The following is a 14,653-nucleotide window of genomic DNA, read 5'->3' as shown; positions in this document are numbered from 1 at the left end:
TCACAATACACATGTTAAAACTAAAAAAAATGAAAAATATTTTTGGTATTTTTGTAATTTTTCAAAAGATTAAGTACAAACTGAAACAAAATCTTTTTGGATTTTTAATTTTTCAATAAAAGAAAATATTTTTGATTTTTCAGGTTTTTCAAAAAAATAAACAAACTATAAATCTAACCTTAGTTGAAATGTGTACAAATACGAAGCGTGCAACCCATTGTTTTGAACAATAACCTCTGAAAAACTTCCGAATGCGAAGCGTTCAAAGCGTTGACCATGAACAGTAACCTCTGAACACTTAATCTTCTTCTCCATCCATACACCAAATGATTCAGACCCATCACTCTTCGCCTTTATCAGATTGAAGTGAATTTCCATCAATGATTCCCAATCCATCTAAGATACGAAGAAACGACTTTTCATCCAAAGCTTTTGTAAAAATATCTGCCAATTGTTCCGTTGTTTTTACAAAATGAACTTCAATATTTCCTTCTTCAACATGATCTTTGATGAAATGATATCGAAGAGCAATGTGCTTGGTCTTCGAATGCTACACAGGATTATGACAAATTCTTATTGCACTTTGTGAATCACAATATAAAGGAATCTTTTTCATATTAATTGCATAATCTCTTAATTGACTTTGAATCCAAATTATTTGTGATGTGCACGCAGCTGCAACAACATATTCCGCTTCAGCAGTTGAGATTGAAACACATGTTTGTTTCTTCGATTGCCAACTGACCAACTTTCCATCTAGCAATTGACATCCACCTGTTGTGATTTTACGATCAGGACTGCATCCTCCAAGATCCGCATCCGAATAGGCTTGTACAAAGAACCCTGTTTTCGAAGGATACCACAATCCTAACGAAGTAGTGCCTTTCAAATATCGGAAAATATTCTTTGTAATCGAGTTTAAAGATCAATTCATGTAAGAATTCAGAAAGAAGAAAAACGATGAACACGAGAGAAAATATAATCTTGATTCAGCTCATATTATGCTCTTGATTTTACAGAGTACAAGGAATATTCTGTAAAGTCTTAGTCAAAAGTTCCTACTCAGTTAGTACAGACCCCTATTTATAGGAGTACCAAAGCATAACAAAAATACTAAGGACTAGACATTAAGACTATTCATTATAATGCCTTAGTAAAAATAATATTACTTCTGAAGAATCTTTATACGAAGACTAAAGACCCTTCGTAACAACTAACACTTCGACATATTACAACATTTAAACCCTAACAAATGGTCGTGAAGCCTTTGCTGGCACCATCAGACACAACAACCCTTTCGGCTAATCCCTTGAAGATGAGGGTGAAAAGACCATTCCACTGAGGTGGTAAGCAAGATTTCTTGAACTTTGTCACTGTGGTAAGGATATCAGTGTACCCCGTGTCATAGAACATAATGAATAGGTGGGTAGTGGTGATGAAATCAGGAGAGATGACAGAGGCGTCTGAAGCAAGCCTTAGCAGAGAACAGAAGCGAGCTTTTGAGACAAAGGTCTTGTGATTGAAGATTTCAAAGAAGATCCATTCCTTGTGTTTATCGTAAGAAGCAGATGAATAGACCTGTGAGAGTAGTGACATGGGAACATATTCAACCTGCGTGAGGGCAATCACCAGCGGTGAATACTTGAGACATCCGATCACATGAAGCATGTATGCATCATAGACGAAGGGAGTCAGTTTGATAATAAGATTCTAATTTGGTTTGATGGTCAGAAGATATGAGGTAGCGGTTTGTTCTTGAACGGATGAGGATTCTGCCATTGTTGTAGGAAGGAAGAAGATGAACAGTTGAAAATCGTCTGTTGTATTCGTGAGAGAGTTTGGAAATGGTAAGAAGGTACAAGAGGTGTGAGAAACCCTTTTATACCGTTTCCAAGAGAGAGAAAGAATATGTTGTGATAATGATATGATCCCCTTATACGGCACCTGAAAATGTGTAATTTGACAGCTTGGTTTCCCTAGATATACGTCACCAGGTGTGGGTTTAGGAACCGTTTCAAATTCACACGGCCGTTGAAATTCTTATCCAATGAGTCGACGTGAAATATTATCTTGTTACCGGCTTATCATTTCCAAAAACGATTCAAATTCTGTTACCAGTGGACACTAATTCGTTCGCTTCAAATAGCTGACGAGGTTCGCTCCTAAATTTTGTGTACCTCCAGAGAGCGACAACCGAACCATTAATTCTACAAATTTGCCATTATTACCATGAACAAGTATTGAGAAAATCATAAAGATCTTCGTGAAAGAGTGTGCTAATAGAAAAGAAATAAAGCAAATTATTTGTGGGATTTAAGTGATGTCTAGATAGACACGAAACTGTGTGTAACATTCTCATTTTCATGGCTAGAAAAGACCGATTTTGTTTATGCTTTATAAAAATCAGAGTACCTCTTTTAATAAAATTTTTACGGAATTTGTTCCCAGTAATACATTGTGACATCCCCAATTTCTCGTCCAGAAAAGACCGGTTTGTTTATGTTTTATTTTAAAATCAGAGTAATCATTTAAAGAAAACGGTTGCGGAATTTGTCCCAAAAACAAAATATGATAACCATTTATCAAAACATTTCTCAAAGAGAATGTATTTTCATTAAATAATAAAACCTCGGGATGTCATGTTCCGATACATACCAAAAGCATAAACAATATAAAATAGACCTTATAACAGTTATTTATAACTACTTATCTATAATCCAAATTCTCTCGTCGAGACCACCAACTTATACCCTTGTGTCATTACCTGTAATGCAAAGAAAACTGAGTGGGCCAAGCTTGGGAGCCTGGTGAGCATATATGGTTTTCAACCCAGAATAATACATTTATTATATTCAATTATCAAACAATCAACCCAAATACCCATCCCCATATCTACTTTATTTTCTCAAGGGTTTACCCTAAGAATCCACTATCCTTCATTCATTCATTCCTAAGGAATTGGCACGAAGTCCATTGCTGCCAAAGTTTATCTATCAGGTACTAAATCCATAGTTATCAGGCGCTAACTCCATAGTCACCAAGGTTCACTTAACAATAGGTGCTAACTTCATAGTTACCAAGGTTTATACAATAGGCACGAAGTCACATCGTCACCAAGGTTTACTCGATAGGCACTAAGTCGCATAGTCGCCAGGGTTTACTTAATAGGCACAAAGTAACATCGTCACCAAGGTTTACTCGATAGGCACTAAGTCGCATAGTCGCCAGGGTTTACTTAATAAGCATGAAGTCACATCGTCACCAAGGTTTACTCGATAGACACTAAGTCGCATAGTCACCAGGGTTTACTTAATAGGCACGAAGTCACATCGTCACCAAGGTTTACTCGATAGGCACTAAGTCGCATAGTCGCCAACTATTCCATCTACCCATGTTCTACCCAACATTTTTTTGTAGATATAAATACAAACACAATTTAAATCATTTAACACCCGTATAAAAACATCAATTCCAAGCCCATCTCAAATAGAAAAATAATATATAACACATAGCACGTATTTGATAGCTAATACTTTATATTTATGTGTTAGAAGAAAGTAACCACACACTGATACATATAAACAACAATATATATACACATAGCACGTATTTTATAAAATACTTCATATCTATGTGTAAGATGAAAGTGACTATACACTCACTTGATTAGACGATGCTCGGACAACACTACGAATCTTCAAGTAGAACTCTTCAGTGAAACCAGGATATCTTCACACACCGGGTTTCTCACGGACATAGCTTCGGCTCAGAAACTCTTTTCTTCTCGGGATCTTCGGGCTTCGGGACTTGCTTCGGGTCTCAGGGTTGATACTGGGGCTTCGGGGGGTTAAAATAGGGCTTAGAGGGTGTATCGGGAGTGGGAGAGAAGGGATGGAGCAACCATAGTCGGGTGGCCCTTCAAATCTATTTATAGGGCAAATTTGGCCCTTGCCACGTCGTGGCACCCTTTTTCCACGTTGTGGGCTTGGTCGTCACTGCATACGTCATTGCAAGTTGCATATGCGGGTCTCCCGGAGGTGTCAGGAGACTTGTCACATCGTGGCACTGCTTGCCACGTCGTGGTCTCTGACACAGCTTTGGGGTTCGCGCCCCGAACTTCTGAAATTCATAACTTTCGCATACGAACTCCGTTTTCGATGTTTTTTTATATCGTCATGAAGGTAAGATTATGCTCTACAACTCTCGTTTAGACTCCATTGGCTAATTTTGAATTTATTTTTAATATATTATAATTATATTACTTATATATTATTTTAAGTAGGCCGGTACAGGAAAACTCCGTTCGAAATTCATAACTGCTTCATCTGAACTCCGTTTTCGTCCGTCTTTCCGTCGTTTCACTACTATCGATGAGATCTTCAATTCTCATTTAGATTGTTTTGGATAAATATATCTCTAACGTAAATTCACTATTTACATCGCGCTGTGTCATGCCGGTTCTGTCGCGAAACTTCGACAGGTCATAACTTCTTCGTTATAACTCGGATTTCGGCGTTCTTTATATTTTCGGAAACCTTGAGACATATACTACAAATTGGTTAAGATTAATCCTTCTAAATAATGTTCCATCAAAAAGTCATTTTTGATGCTTATTGTCTCTAAATTGATTAGCCCGGATCTACGGGCGTTACATACATGATAAATACGTTATCAAAGCATTTCCGAAGAAAAATATTTTTATTCATTTTAAAACATTTGGGATGTCATCATCAATACAGAAACATAAGCATAAACAAAACTTACATTCATTATCACTAGTGATTTATATCTCCTTAATCTCTCAGTGTAATGTGACTTCATATCAACACCTATTATATAAATAAATTGAGTGGGTCAGGTTGGGAAACCTGGTGAGTACATAGGGTTTTCAACCCACAATAAATAAGTTTATTAACTTTATCAAACCAAACACACCCAATTACCCATTCCCGTATCCTCACTTTACGTCCCTAAAACATCTAACACAAGGGACCTAGTCTAAGGGACTTTCATCGGTGTGACAACACATGCTTCGGGGGTTCCTCAGTAATTCATGTCAAATAAGGCAACCATGTGGGGGATGGAGTACTGCTGGTGAGCACACAGTTCAAATAAACACCTACAGGTTGCGAGCCTGCTAGCGTTCCACTAAACTGTCTAGAATAGTCTGTGGTCGTCAATTATACTCCGCTAGATGACTGGATCATCAATAACATCTATAACGAGACCTCTCATTATTTTATTTTTTCTCACAACAACTATTACATCTACCCATGTTTACCCAACACATTTTGTAGATATAAAATATATATACAATTTAAATCATTTAAAACATGTATAAAATTGTTCCTCCAGCATATCTAGCAAGTATACAGATAATATGCACACACAACACATAATTTATATAAAATACTTCTTATCTATGTGTAAGATGAAAGTAACTATGCACTCACTTGAAAAGTTGGTGATTCCGAACTCAGACAGCGTTTCGCTTCTTAAAAATAATATCATTCGACGAAACCTAGTATTATTACCACTAGAGTTTAGTATATTATTCGCCGTGACTAATTAATAGTCTAGCTTTTGTTACTATTATATAAGCGTTAACCAATACTTAAATAACCCATAATAATAGCTCAAGTACTTATTATAAGATCTTAATAACGTTACTATAATTAAATAAAAGCTATATTAAAAATAGTGTAACGCCCGTAGATCCGGGCTAGTCAATTAAGAGGCAATAGGGGTCGAAAACGACTTTTTGACCAAAGACTATTTAGAATAAATAATCTTCAAGTTGTGGAATATGTCACAAGGTTTCCGTACATATAAAGAACGCCGAAATCCGAGTTATAACGAAGAAATTATGACCCGTCGAAGTTTCGCGACGGAACCGGCACGACACCGGGAAGCGTAAATAGTGAATTTACGATAGAGGGAGATTTAGCCTTAGCAATCTAAACAAAAGTTGTAGATTACGTTAAACCGAGAGCTTCCATAAAAAGAACGCCCAAATCTGACTTCGTATGACGAAGTTATGATTTTTCTAAGATTCGGCTTAGCAATGCACGACTCGAAACTCGAATTTTAGTTCGAGCGGTTTTTGGCTTACGCGACCTAAATGAGAGTTGAAGATCTCATTAAGAGGAACTCAACGGTAAAAATAGAGACGAAAACGGAGTCTGTATGAAGGAGTTACGAATTCTTCATGGTCATTTAACAGTCTAAACGCCTCCTACTGTTAAATTTGAGATCGGTCGAGAATTAGCCGACAACGTCTAAGTGAAAGTTGTAGATCTTGATTTTACCTACACGTTGAAAAAAAGAACCTCAAAAACGGAGCTTGTGCGTGAGAGTTATGATTTTTCTAAGTTTGAAGGCTGATACATGATAGGGGGTGACGTGGCACCACCAGAATTGGACACGTGGCACCACCAGAAGGCTGCCACATGCACCAACTAGTAATCAATTACTAGCTTCTTGGTAACCTCTACATTCTTAGCTGCCTTGGTAACCTCTACACGTGGCACCACCAGAAGGCTGCCACATGCACCACCAGAAGGCTGCCACATGCACCACGTGGCACTCACGCTTGGATCAAGGAAAGTCACGAGGTTACCAAGAAGCTAGTAATTGATTTCGTTTTATTCAAGTATGTTGTTACCATTGTTTCGGTAATGACTATGAAAGTTGTTGTTATCCCGAACCTAGTGGTCATATCACATTAAGTCTGACTACGATGAGTAGGTTACGTGGTTCAGAGAACCAAGTTTGATGTAGCGTCCGACTTAAACCAAACGATTGAAATCAAAATGATCAATAGAAGTATCGCGCTCGTTGTTAAAGAAGTTGGTAGCTAGAAATGTTACATGTTAAAATGTGATTATATCACACTAGACCATTAAGGAAGGCATATTCCATTCCGGAATTTGACTCTAAGAGACCTGAGTCTAAGCGTTGTTACATACGATAATAGGTCATTAGAATATGACACATCGGTCAATTGTAGTAATCAAATTAACTTATCCTAAGAAAAAGAAGGTGTCTCTGATAAAGAATTAGCTTGTGACACGAAGGTCATGATTGAAAGTCTAACGAGCAGGTGCAAGACCAAGCACCGCCTGCAATCAAGGAGTCCAAGAGTTAGATACCCGTTCGAAGCAACATAGAAGTTACAGTTATTACCTAGGATGAAGAGATAACGTATGGAGTCATTATACTACCCTATTTCGTTGATGATTTTGGGACGTAATCATCCTAAGGGGGAGATAATTGACCAAAGACTATTTAGAATAAATAATCTTAACCAAGTTGTGGAATATATCACAAGGTTTCCGTACATATAAAGAACGCCGAAACACGAGTTATAACGAAGAAGTTATGACCCGTCGAAGTTTTGCGACGGAACCGACACGACACCGGGAAGCGTAAATAGTGAATTTACGATAGAGCAATATTTAGCCTTAGAAATCTAAACAAAAGTGTTAGAATACGTTAAACTGAGAGCGTCCATAAAAAGAACGCCCAAATCTGACTTCGTATGAGGAAGTTATGAGTTTTCTAAGATTCGGCTTAGCTGTGCACGGCCCAAAACTCGAATTTTAGTTCGAGCGGTTTTTGGCTTACGCGACCTAAATGAGAGTTTAAGATCTCATTAATAGGAACTCAACAGTAAAAATAGAGACGAAAACGGAGTCCGTATGAAGGAGTTACGAATTCTTCGCGGTCATTTAACAATCTAAACGCCTCCTACTGTTAAATTTGAGATCGGTCGAGAATTAGCCGACGAAGAATAAATGAAAGTTGTAGATCTTGATTTTACCTACACATTGAAAAAAAGAATGTCAAAAACAGAGCTCGTGTGTGAGAGTTATGATTTTTCTAAGTTTGAATGCTGATACGCGATAGGGGGTGACGTGGCACCACCAGAATTGGACACGTGGCACCACCAGAAGGCTGCCACATGCACCAACTCGGCGAGTAGGTCCTCCTACTCGGCGAGTTCATCAGGAATCCAACCTATAAATAGAGGTGTTGGGTTCCCTCATTCTTCACACCTTCCCAAACTATTCTTTCTCTCTCTAGACTCTCTCTCTAGCCCCCAACCCCCCCCCCCCCCTAAAGCCTAGGTAAACCCCCTAGCACCCGAAGGAAGCCCCGAGGCTCCCGGAGTCCCGAGAAAAAGGATCTTTCGGCTCAGAAACGCTGCTCCAGCGAAGCCCGGTTTTCGAGAAAACCCGCTGTAGGTGAGCTATGCCTACCCTATCTTTAGCGTAGCTTATGTTTCGATATAGTAATGTTATTAGGTCTTTAAAATAATTATTTGGACTATTATTATGAGTTATATTGAGTGTTATTTAACGCTTATATAATAATAATAATAATAATAATAATAGTCAGACTATTAATTTGTTGCGGATATCGGTAGACTAAACCCTAGTGGTGTTGATACTAGGTTTTATCGAAGAAAATTGTTTTGAGAGTATCGAAGCGCTGTCCGAGTGCTAAGTCACCACCTTTCATGTGAGTGCATAGTCCCTATCATCTTACACATAGATATGAATTATTTTATATAAACTACGTGCTATGTGTGCATATTACCTGAATACTTGTTGTTTATGCTGTATGAACGTTTTATACATGTTTTAAATGATTTAAACTGTATACGTATTTTATATATACAAATATGTTGGGTATGACATGGGTAGATGAATGATGAGAGATAAAATATAATGTGAGTAAACATTGGCAGCTATAGACTTAGTGCCTAATAAACATTAGCAGCTATGGACTTAGTGCCTATTAGATAAACACCGGTAGCTATGGATTTAGTACTTGTTAGGAATTGGTAGCTATGGACTTAGTACCTATTAGATAAACACTGGTAGCTATGGATTTAGTACCCGATGAATAGACTATAGCAGCTATGGTATTAGTGCTTTACGAACGAACATTGGCAGCTATGGATTTAGTGCCAGTCCTATAACCCTGGAAGTTAGGGACTTCGGAATAAACGAATGCAGGATAGATATGACTCTTAGGATAAATCTTTAAGAGTAAAGAAGATAATGGGGATGGGTAATTGGGTTGATTGTTTGATTGTTTAAACATAATAATTATATTATTGTGGGTTGAAAACCCTGTGTACTCACCAGCTTTCCCAACCTGACCCACTCAGTTATTTATATCACAGGTGTTGATATGAAGTCACATTACACTTAGAGATTTAAAGAGATGTAGATCACTAGTGTAAATAAATGTAAGTTAGGTTTATGCTTATGTTTCTGTATTAACGATGACATCCCAAACGTTTTAAAATGAATAAAATGCGTTTCTTCGAAAATGTTTTAATAACGTATCTATCGTGTTTTTCTGGAAACAAATTCCGCAACATTTTTATTAAAAGAAGAACTCTGATTTTTATAAAGCATAAACAAATGTCTTTTCTGGCTGTGAAAATGGGGATGTCACAGATAGCGTAGGCGTAGCTCACTTACAACGAGTTTTATAGAAAACTGGGTTTTGTTTAGAGCAGCGTTCCTGAGCCGAAAAGGTCTTCTTCTCGGAGCCATCAAGCACTGCGGGGCTTCCGCCTCGTGCTAGGGAGGTTCCCTAGGCTTTTCGGGGGGTTTCGGGGCTAGAGAGAGGTTCTTGAGAGAGAGTAAAGAGAAGAAAGAACGGGAAAGGTGTGAAGAAAATGAGGGTGGGAGAGGTTCTATTTATAGGATGAAAATGGTTGAACTTGGTGCCACATATCCCCATCTATTGGCAAGACTTGGAGAGAAAGCAATAGCCAAGATTGTGCCACATCATCCATTTTCGCACAGCACACTTCTGACTTCTAAAATTCGTAACTTTCACATACGACCTCCGTTCTTGACGTTCTTTATATCCAAGCGTAGGTAAAAATAAGATCTACAACTTTCATTTTGACTCTGTCAGCTAATTGTCGACCGATCTTAAATTTAATAGTACGAGGAGATTATACTGTTAAATATCCGCGTAAAATTCATAACTTCTACATACAAACTCTGTTTTCGTCTGTCTTTTTACCGTTGAGTTCCTATTAATTAGATCTTCAATCCTCATTTAGGTCACGTAGGCCAAAAACTGATCGATCTAAAATTCGAGTTTTGGGTTGTGCACTGCTAAGCCAAATGTTAGAAAATTCATAACTTCCTCATGCGAAATCAGATTTGGGCATTTTTTTATGGACGCTCTCAGTCTAACATATTCTACGACTTTTGTTTAGATTACTAAGCCTAAAAAGTCCTCTATCGTAAATTCAATATTTACGTCTCCTGTTGTCATGCCGGTTTTGCCGAAAAACTTCAACGGACTATAACTTCTTCATTATAACTTGGATTTCAACGTTCTTTATATGTATAGAACCCTTGAGACGTATTCTAAAACTTAGTTAAGATTATTTATTTTAAATAATGTTTTGTCAAAAAGACATTTTCGACCTCTATTATCTCTAAATTGACTAGCCCGGATCTGCGGGCGTTACATTGTGGATCCCGGGCACAAATCTTTTCCCTCAAGGTCAAGAGAGACCTAGAAGTGTCTGTGTGGTATCCCATTGAATTATGATCAATTGTTTATTAAGAAACATTAAAAGGCTTCTTTTCGAATTTTGGCTACAATGGGTGGCTTAGCTTTAACCGAACTTCAGCACTTGACATAAGACCGAAAGTTGGATGAAGTACCTGTGAGACCGATATGGCCTATTAAACAAGTAGGTTTGAATAATTTCCAGTGACTTGGTGATTTTTGAAGAAATCTCAAAAACAAAACAAACTGAATCTTTTAGGAAGAAAAGTCTTGGTATTTAAACAATTTCATAAAGATCTCTCAAAAATGAAAAACGAGATTTCTTGGTACATGCTATCAAATGGAATTCGTTAAAACTTAGGTGAAAACTAGAACATATTATTGTTCACTGTCAATTCATTGTGGGTGTTGGATTTTGAGTCTCACTTAACACGTGGTAAACGAAACTAAGATCATCAACACAGATGTTCTGTAACCATAAACCTCAGTGATAAAGTCTGAGAGTCTCAAGGGTTACGATAATAAACCGAAATGAGATGGAGAATAGTGAAGAGATGGCTAAAGAACCGAAAATTCCTCTGCTATACAAAAATAACCAAGCAGTTAACTCTTTGCTCAATATGAGAAGAGTAAGGTAGCTCATGACTTAAGTGAATTTGACAACCTTATTGGGAAGAAACGATTTGTGTATATCGAATCATTAAGCTTCACTTGAAATCCGTTAGGCTTCAGTCAACATGCAACAGCATGCTTTTAGGGACACTTAGCTAGTTAAAAGAGAGTGTGTGAAATACTTGCCCCAGCTCCATCATGAAAGAACATCTGTGATACTAGATAATAATATTTTTGTATTTTTAATTTTTTTTAAATAATAAAATCAGAAAAGAAAACTATTTTTGGAATTTTAAATTTCTGAAAAAATAATAAAAAAACAGAATGACAAAAAAAATATTTTTGGATTTTTGAAAAATAGTGTAAAACAGAAAGTAGAGAAAGAGAAAGATATGCAAAATGTACAAAGGATGTACAAGAACCAAACCAAAAGATAACACAATCGCTTGCTTTGAAAAATTAAATGAGGCGAAATAGACCGAGCCTTTGGTTTATTTCAGTTCCCGAAAAATCAGGAGCCGAAATAGACCGAGTGTTCGATTTATTTTGGTTGTTAGAAAATTTTTAAGAAAGCGAAAACGAAAGTTGTTCTTAATGAAATGAGAGTGGTTTTGGAACACACTCAGCTTCCATCATTCCTAATCCTTGTATAATTTTGTTAAACGATGCTTCAGGCAAGGCCTTATTAAAGATGTCTGCCAATTGATCTGAGGACCGAACAAAGTGAATTTCGACATATCCATTTCTACATGGTCCTTAATGAAATGATATCTCAGTGCTATGTGTTTTGTCTTGGAATGTTGCACTAGATTGTGACATATTCTAATGGCACTTTGAGAATCGCAATAGAGAGGAATCTTCTTCATATTCAACCCATAATCTCGTAATTGGCTTTTAATCCATATGACCTGAGACGTGCAAGATATTGTAGCAATATATTCAACTTTGGCTGTGGAGAGAGAAACACATGTTTGTTTCTTGGACTGCCAGCTAACGAGTTCCCCAAGAAGGAATTGACAACCGCCAGTGGTGCTCTTTCGTTCCAATCCACATCCTCCAAGATCAGCATCTAAGAATGCTTGTATGAAGAAACCTGATTTTGCAGGATACCAAAGACCGAGAGATGAGCCTTGCTTCAGGTAGTTGAATATGTTTTTCATAGCCACCATATGAGGTTTGCGTGGATTAGCTTGGAACCTGGCATAATAACAAACAGAGAACACAATATCGGGTCTACTAGTTGTTAGATACATAAGAGATCCTATCATTTGTCGATAAAGGGTCATATCAATAGTCGGTTTCTCCAAAGATGGTGTTAGATTTGTTCCAAATGCCATAGGAACTTCCACTTTGGAATTTCCCATCATGCCAAACTTGGTTAGCAAGGTCTTTGTGTAAGCTTCCTGATTGATAAATATGCCTTCGGGTCCCTATCTAATATTCAAGCCAAGGAAAAAGATAATTGGACCCATTGAGCTCATTTCAAACTGTCTCCATCAACTTCCTGAATTCAACAGTTAAGCTAGGATTCGTGGAACCGAAGATGATATCATCGACGTAAATTTGAACGATCATTAAGTGGTCACCCTCTTTCTTGCGAAAGAAGGTTGAGTCAAACAAACCATGTTTAAACTTGGATATTTTTAGAAAGCGAGTAAGAGTCTCATACCATGCTCTAGGAGCTTGCTTCAGACCATAGACTGCTTTATCAAGAATATAACAGTGATCAGGATACCTTTCGTTCACGAAACCCGATGGTTGCTCAACATATATTGTATCCTCTAGTTCTCCATTTTAAGAATGCACACTTGACATATATTTGAAATACTTCAAAGTTTTTGTGTGCAGCATACGCCAGAAAGATTCAAACTGATTCCAACCTTCCTACTGGAGTGACAGCCTCTTCGTAGTTAATTCCTTCTTCCTGACAACATCCCTTTACAACTAACTGATCCTTGTTGTGAATAACATTTCCCTCTTTGTCCATATTGTTTCTGAAAACCCATTTTAACCCAGCAAAAAATGCATCTTTTGGTGTGGGAATCAGTCTCCAAACCCGATTTCGCTCGAATTCATTAAGTTCGTCTTGCATAGCTTGAGCCCAGTCAGAATGCACAAGTGCAATATTAACCATTTTCGGTTCATTTTTTGAGACACGCGAATTAAACATGCTGAACTCTACTTGAGAGAACAGAGCAGTTTGTTTCGCTTTTATTTGAGACCGAGTCGGAACACCCTCGGATGGTTCATCAGTAACCTGAGTTTTTGGATGATCCCTTGTCCATTTAGTGAGAGGAGGATATTTTGGATCATAGGAAGGATCCAATTTTGCATTTATTTCTTCCTTAAATTCGGATTGAGTGTCTTCGTGAGTTGCTTGATTATTCTCCTCCTTAAATGGCGAGACTATCTCAACATCCAATTCAGAATTCTCCCCCTCGGTTGGACCTTCATTGTTTGAAGTTGGATTCACCCCCTTGAATGATGAAACGGTTTCATCATCAGGGTTAGATTACTCCCCCTTGAATGGGACGTCATGGGTTTCTACTGGTGATGAATTTTCCTCCTAGAATTTAGGACTTTCTTTTGGAGGTTCGCTTGGATCGGGTTGTTCGGTTGGTTCCTTATGTTAGCTTGAGATTTCTTTTGTTGCTTCATCGATAATTTTCTTCAAGTTGTCGATCTTGTTGTCAGCAGCTGTCACACCCCCAGCCAACGGCGGAATCATCAGGCGAGTGACGAAAATCGAATATCACAAACTTAGCATATATCAAACATTAAACAACCACTTAAAGTTTTACATCACATACGACATAATTATATCTTACTTTGTTACATGTTTCATGAAAAATCTTCAACGATTTCAAAAAGAGGACATAAAACATAATTTATAACAAAAATATAAGACGATGATTCCATACTCCTAGCGTGGATTTTTTTGCCTTAATTTCCTGAGAATACATGTTAAAATACGTCAACAATAATGTTGGTGAGTCCTACAGGTTTTGACTCCATATATTCTTAATATAACAAAAGATTTTTATAAAAAAAAATTTAATATAGAGATAGAAACCTTTACCCTTTTCAAATCATAATTTGTCAAATTTTCACCAAGAAATGATTATTTTACTGTTGCATAGGTTGAACCAACTTAGTAGTAAATGAATCTCTCTTTGTCAATTTCCATATGATAATTATATTATCAGTGGTCGTTTTTATTGATTTAGGAACGAAGGAATATTAGATGATGTCATAACCGAACTCTTGACATTAAACTTTATTATTTCACCGACACCATGATAGTGCGCGCGTGCTAAAGTCATTCACCCCGTAATAACGCAGGGCAATGTTCAATAATGCTAACGCCAACGCCAAAATTCATCTCGTCAGACGTAGTTGTAGCTAGCAACTCCAGGCGGGCGGTCATATCGTATAAGATCAATATTATGATACTTATACCTAGCGTTAGTCGTTACCTCGAGGATTA

General features: G+C 37.4%; 1 protein-coding gene across 1 annotated transcript; it reads right to left on the bottom strand.

Moving 5' to 3' along the window:
* Window positions 1-340: 340 nt before the first annotated feature.
* Window positions 341-12,530, bottom strand: LOC145008498 (secreted RxLR effector protein 161-like). The gene is made up of 2 exons (XM_078967091.1): window positions 11,999-12,530; window positions 341-444 (listed from the first exon to the last, which is right to left on the bottom strand). Exons 1-2 carry the CDS (start codon window positions 12,528-12,530, stop codon window positions 341-343), a joined length of 636 nt encoding a protein of 211 aa, XP_078823217.1.
* Between the last annotated feature and the right edge of the window lie 2,123 nt (window positions 12,531-14,653).

This window comes from Lactuca saligna, chromosome 8, assembly GCF_052625555.1.
Source record: "Lactuca saligna cultivar CGN05327 chromosome 8, ASM5262555v1, whole genome shotgun sequence".
Classification (NCBI taxonomy): domain Eukaryota; kingdom Viridiplantae; phylum Streptophyta; class Magnoliopsida; order Asterales; family Asteraceae; genus Lactuca; species Lactuca saligna.
The sequence above is the reverse complement of the archived record's forward strand: the minus strand, read 5'-3'. Positions and strand labels throughout refer to the sequence as shown.

Excerpts from the sequence above, each read along its gene's own strand:
- LOC145008498 (XM_078967091.1), bottom strand. The coding sequence starts at position 12,530 with ATGGGAAATTCCAAAGTGGAAGTTCCTATGGCATTTGGAACAAATCTA. Across the intron at positions 445-11,998 it reads TCTCTATTGCGATTCTCAAA|ATATTTTTACAAAAGCTTTG; the intron begins GTGCCATTAGAA and ends AACAATTGGCAG.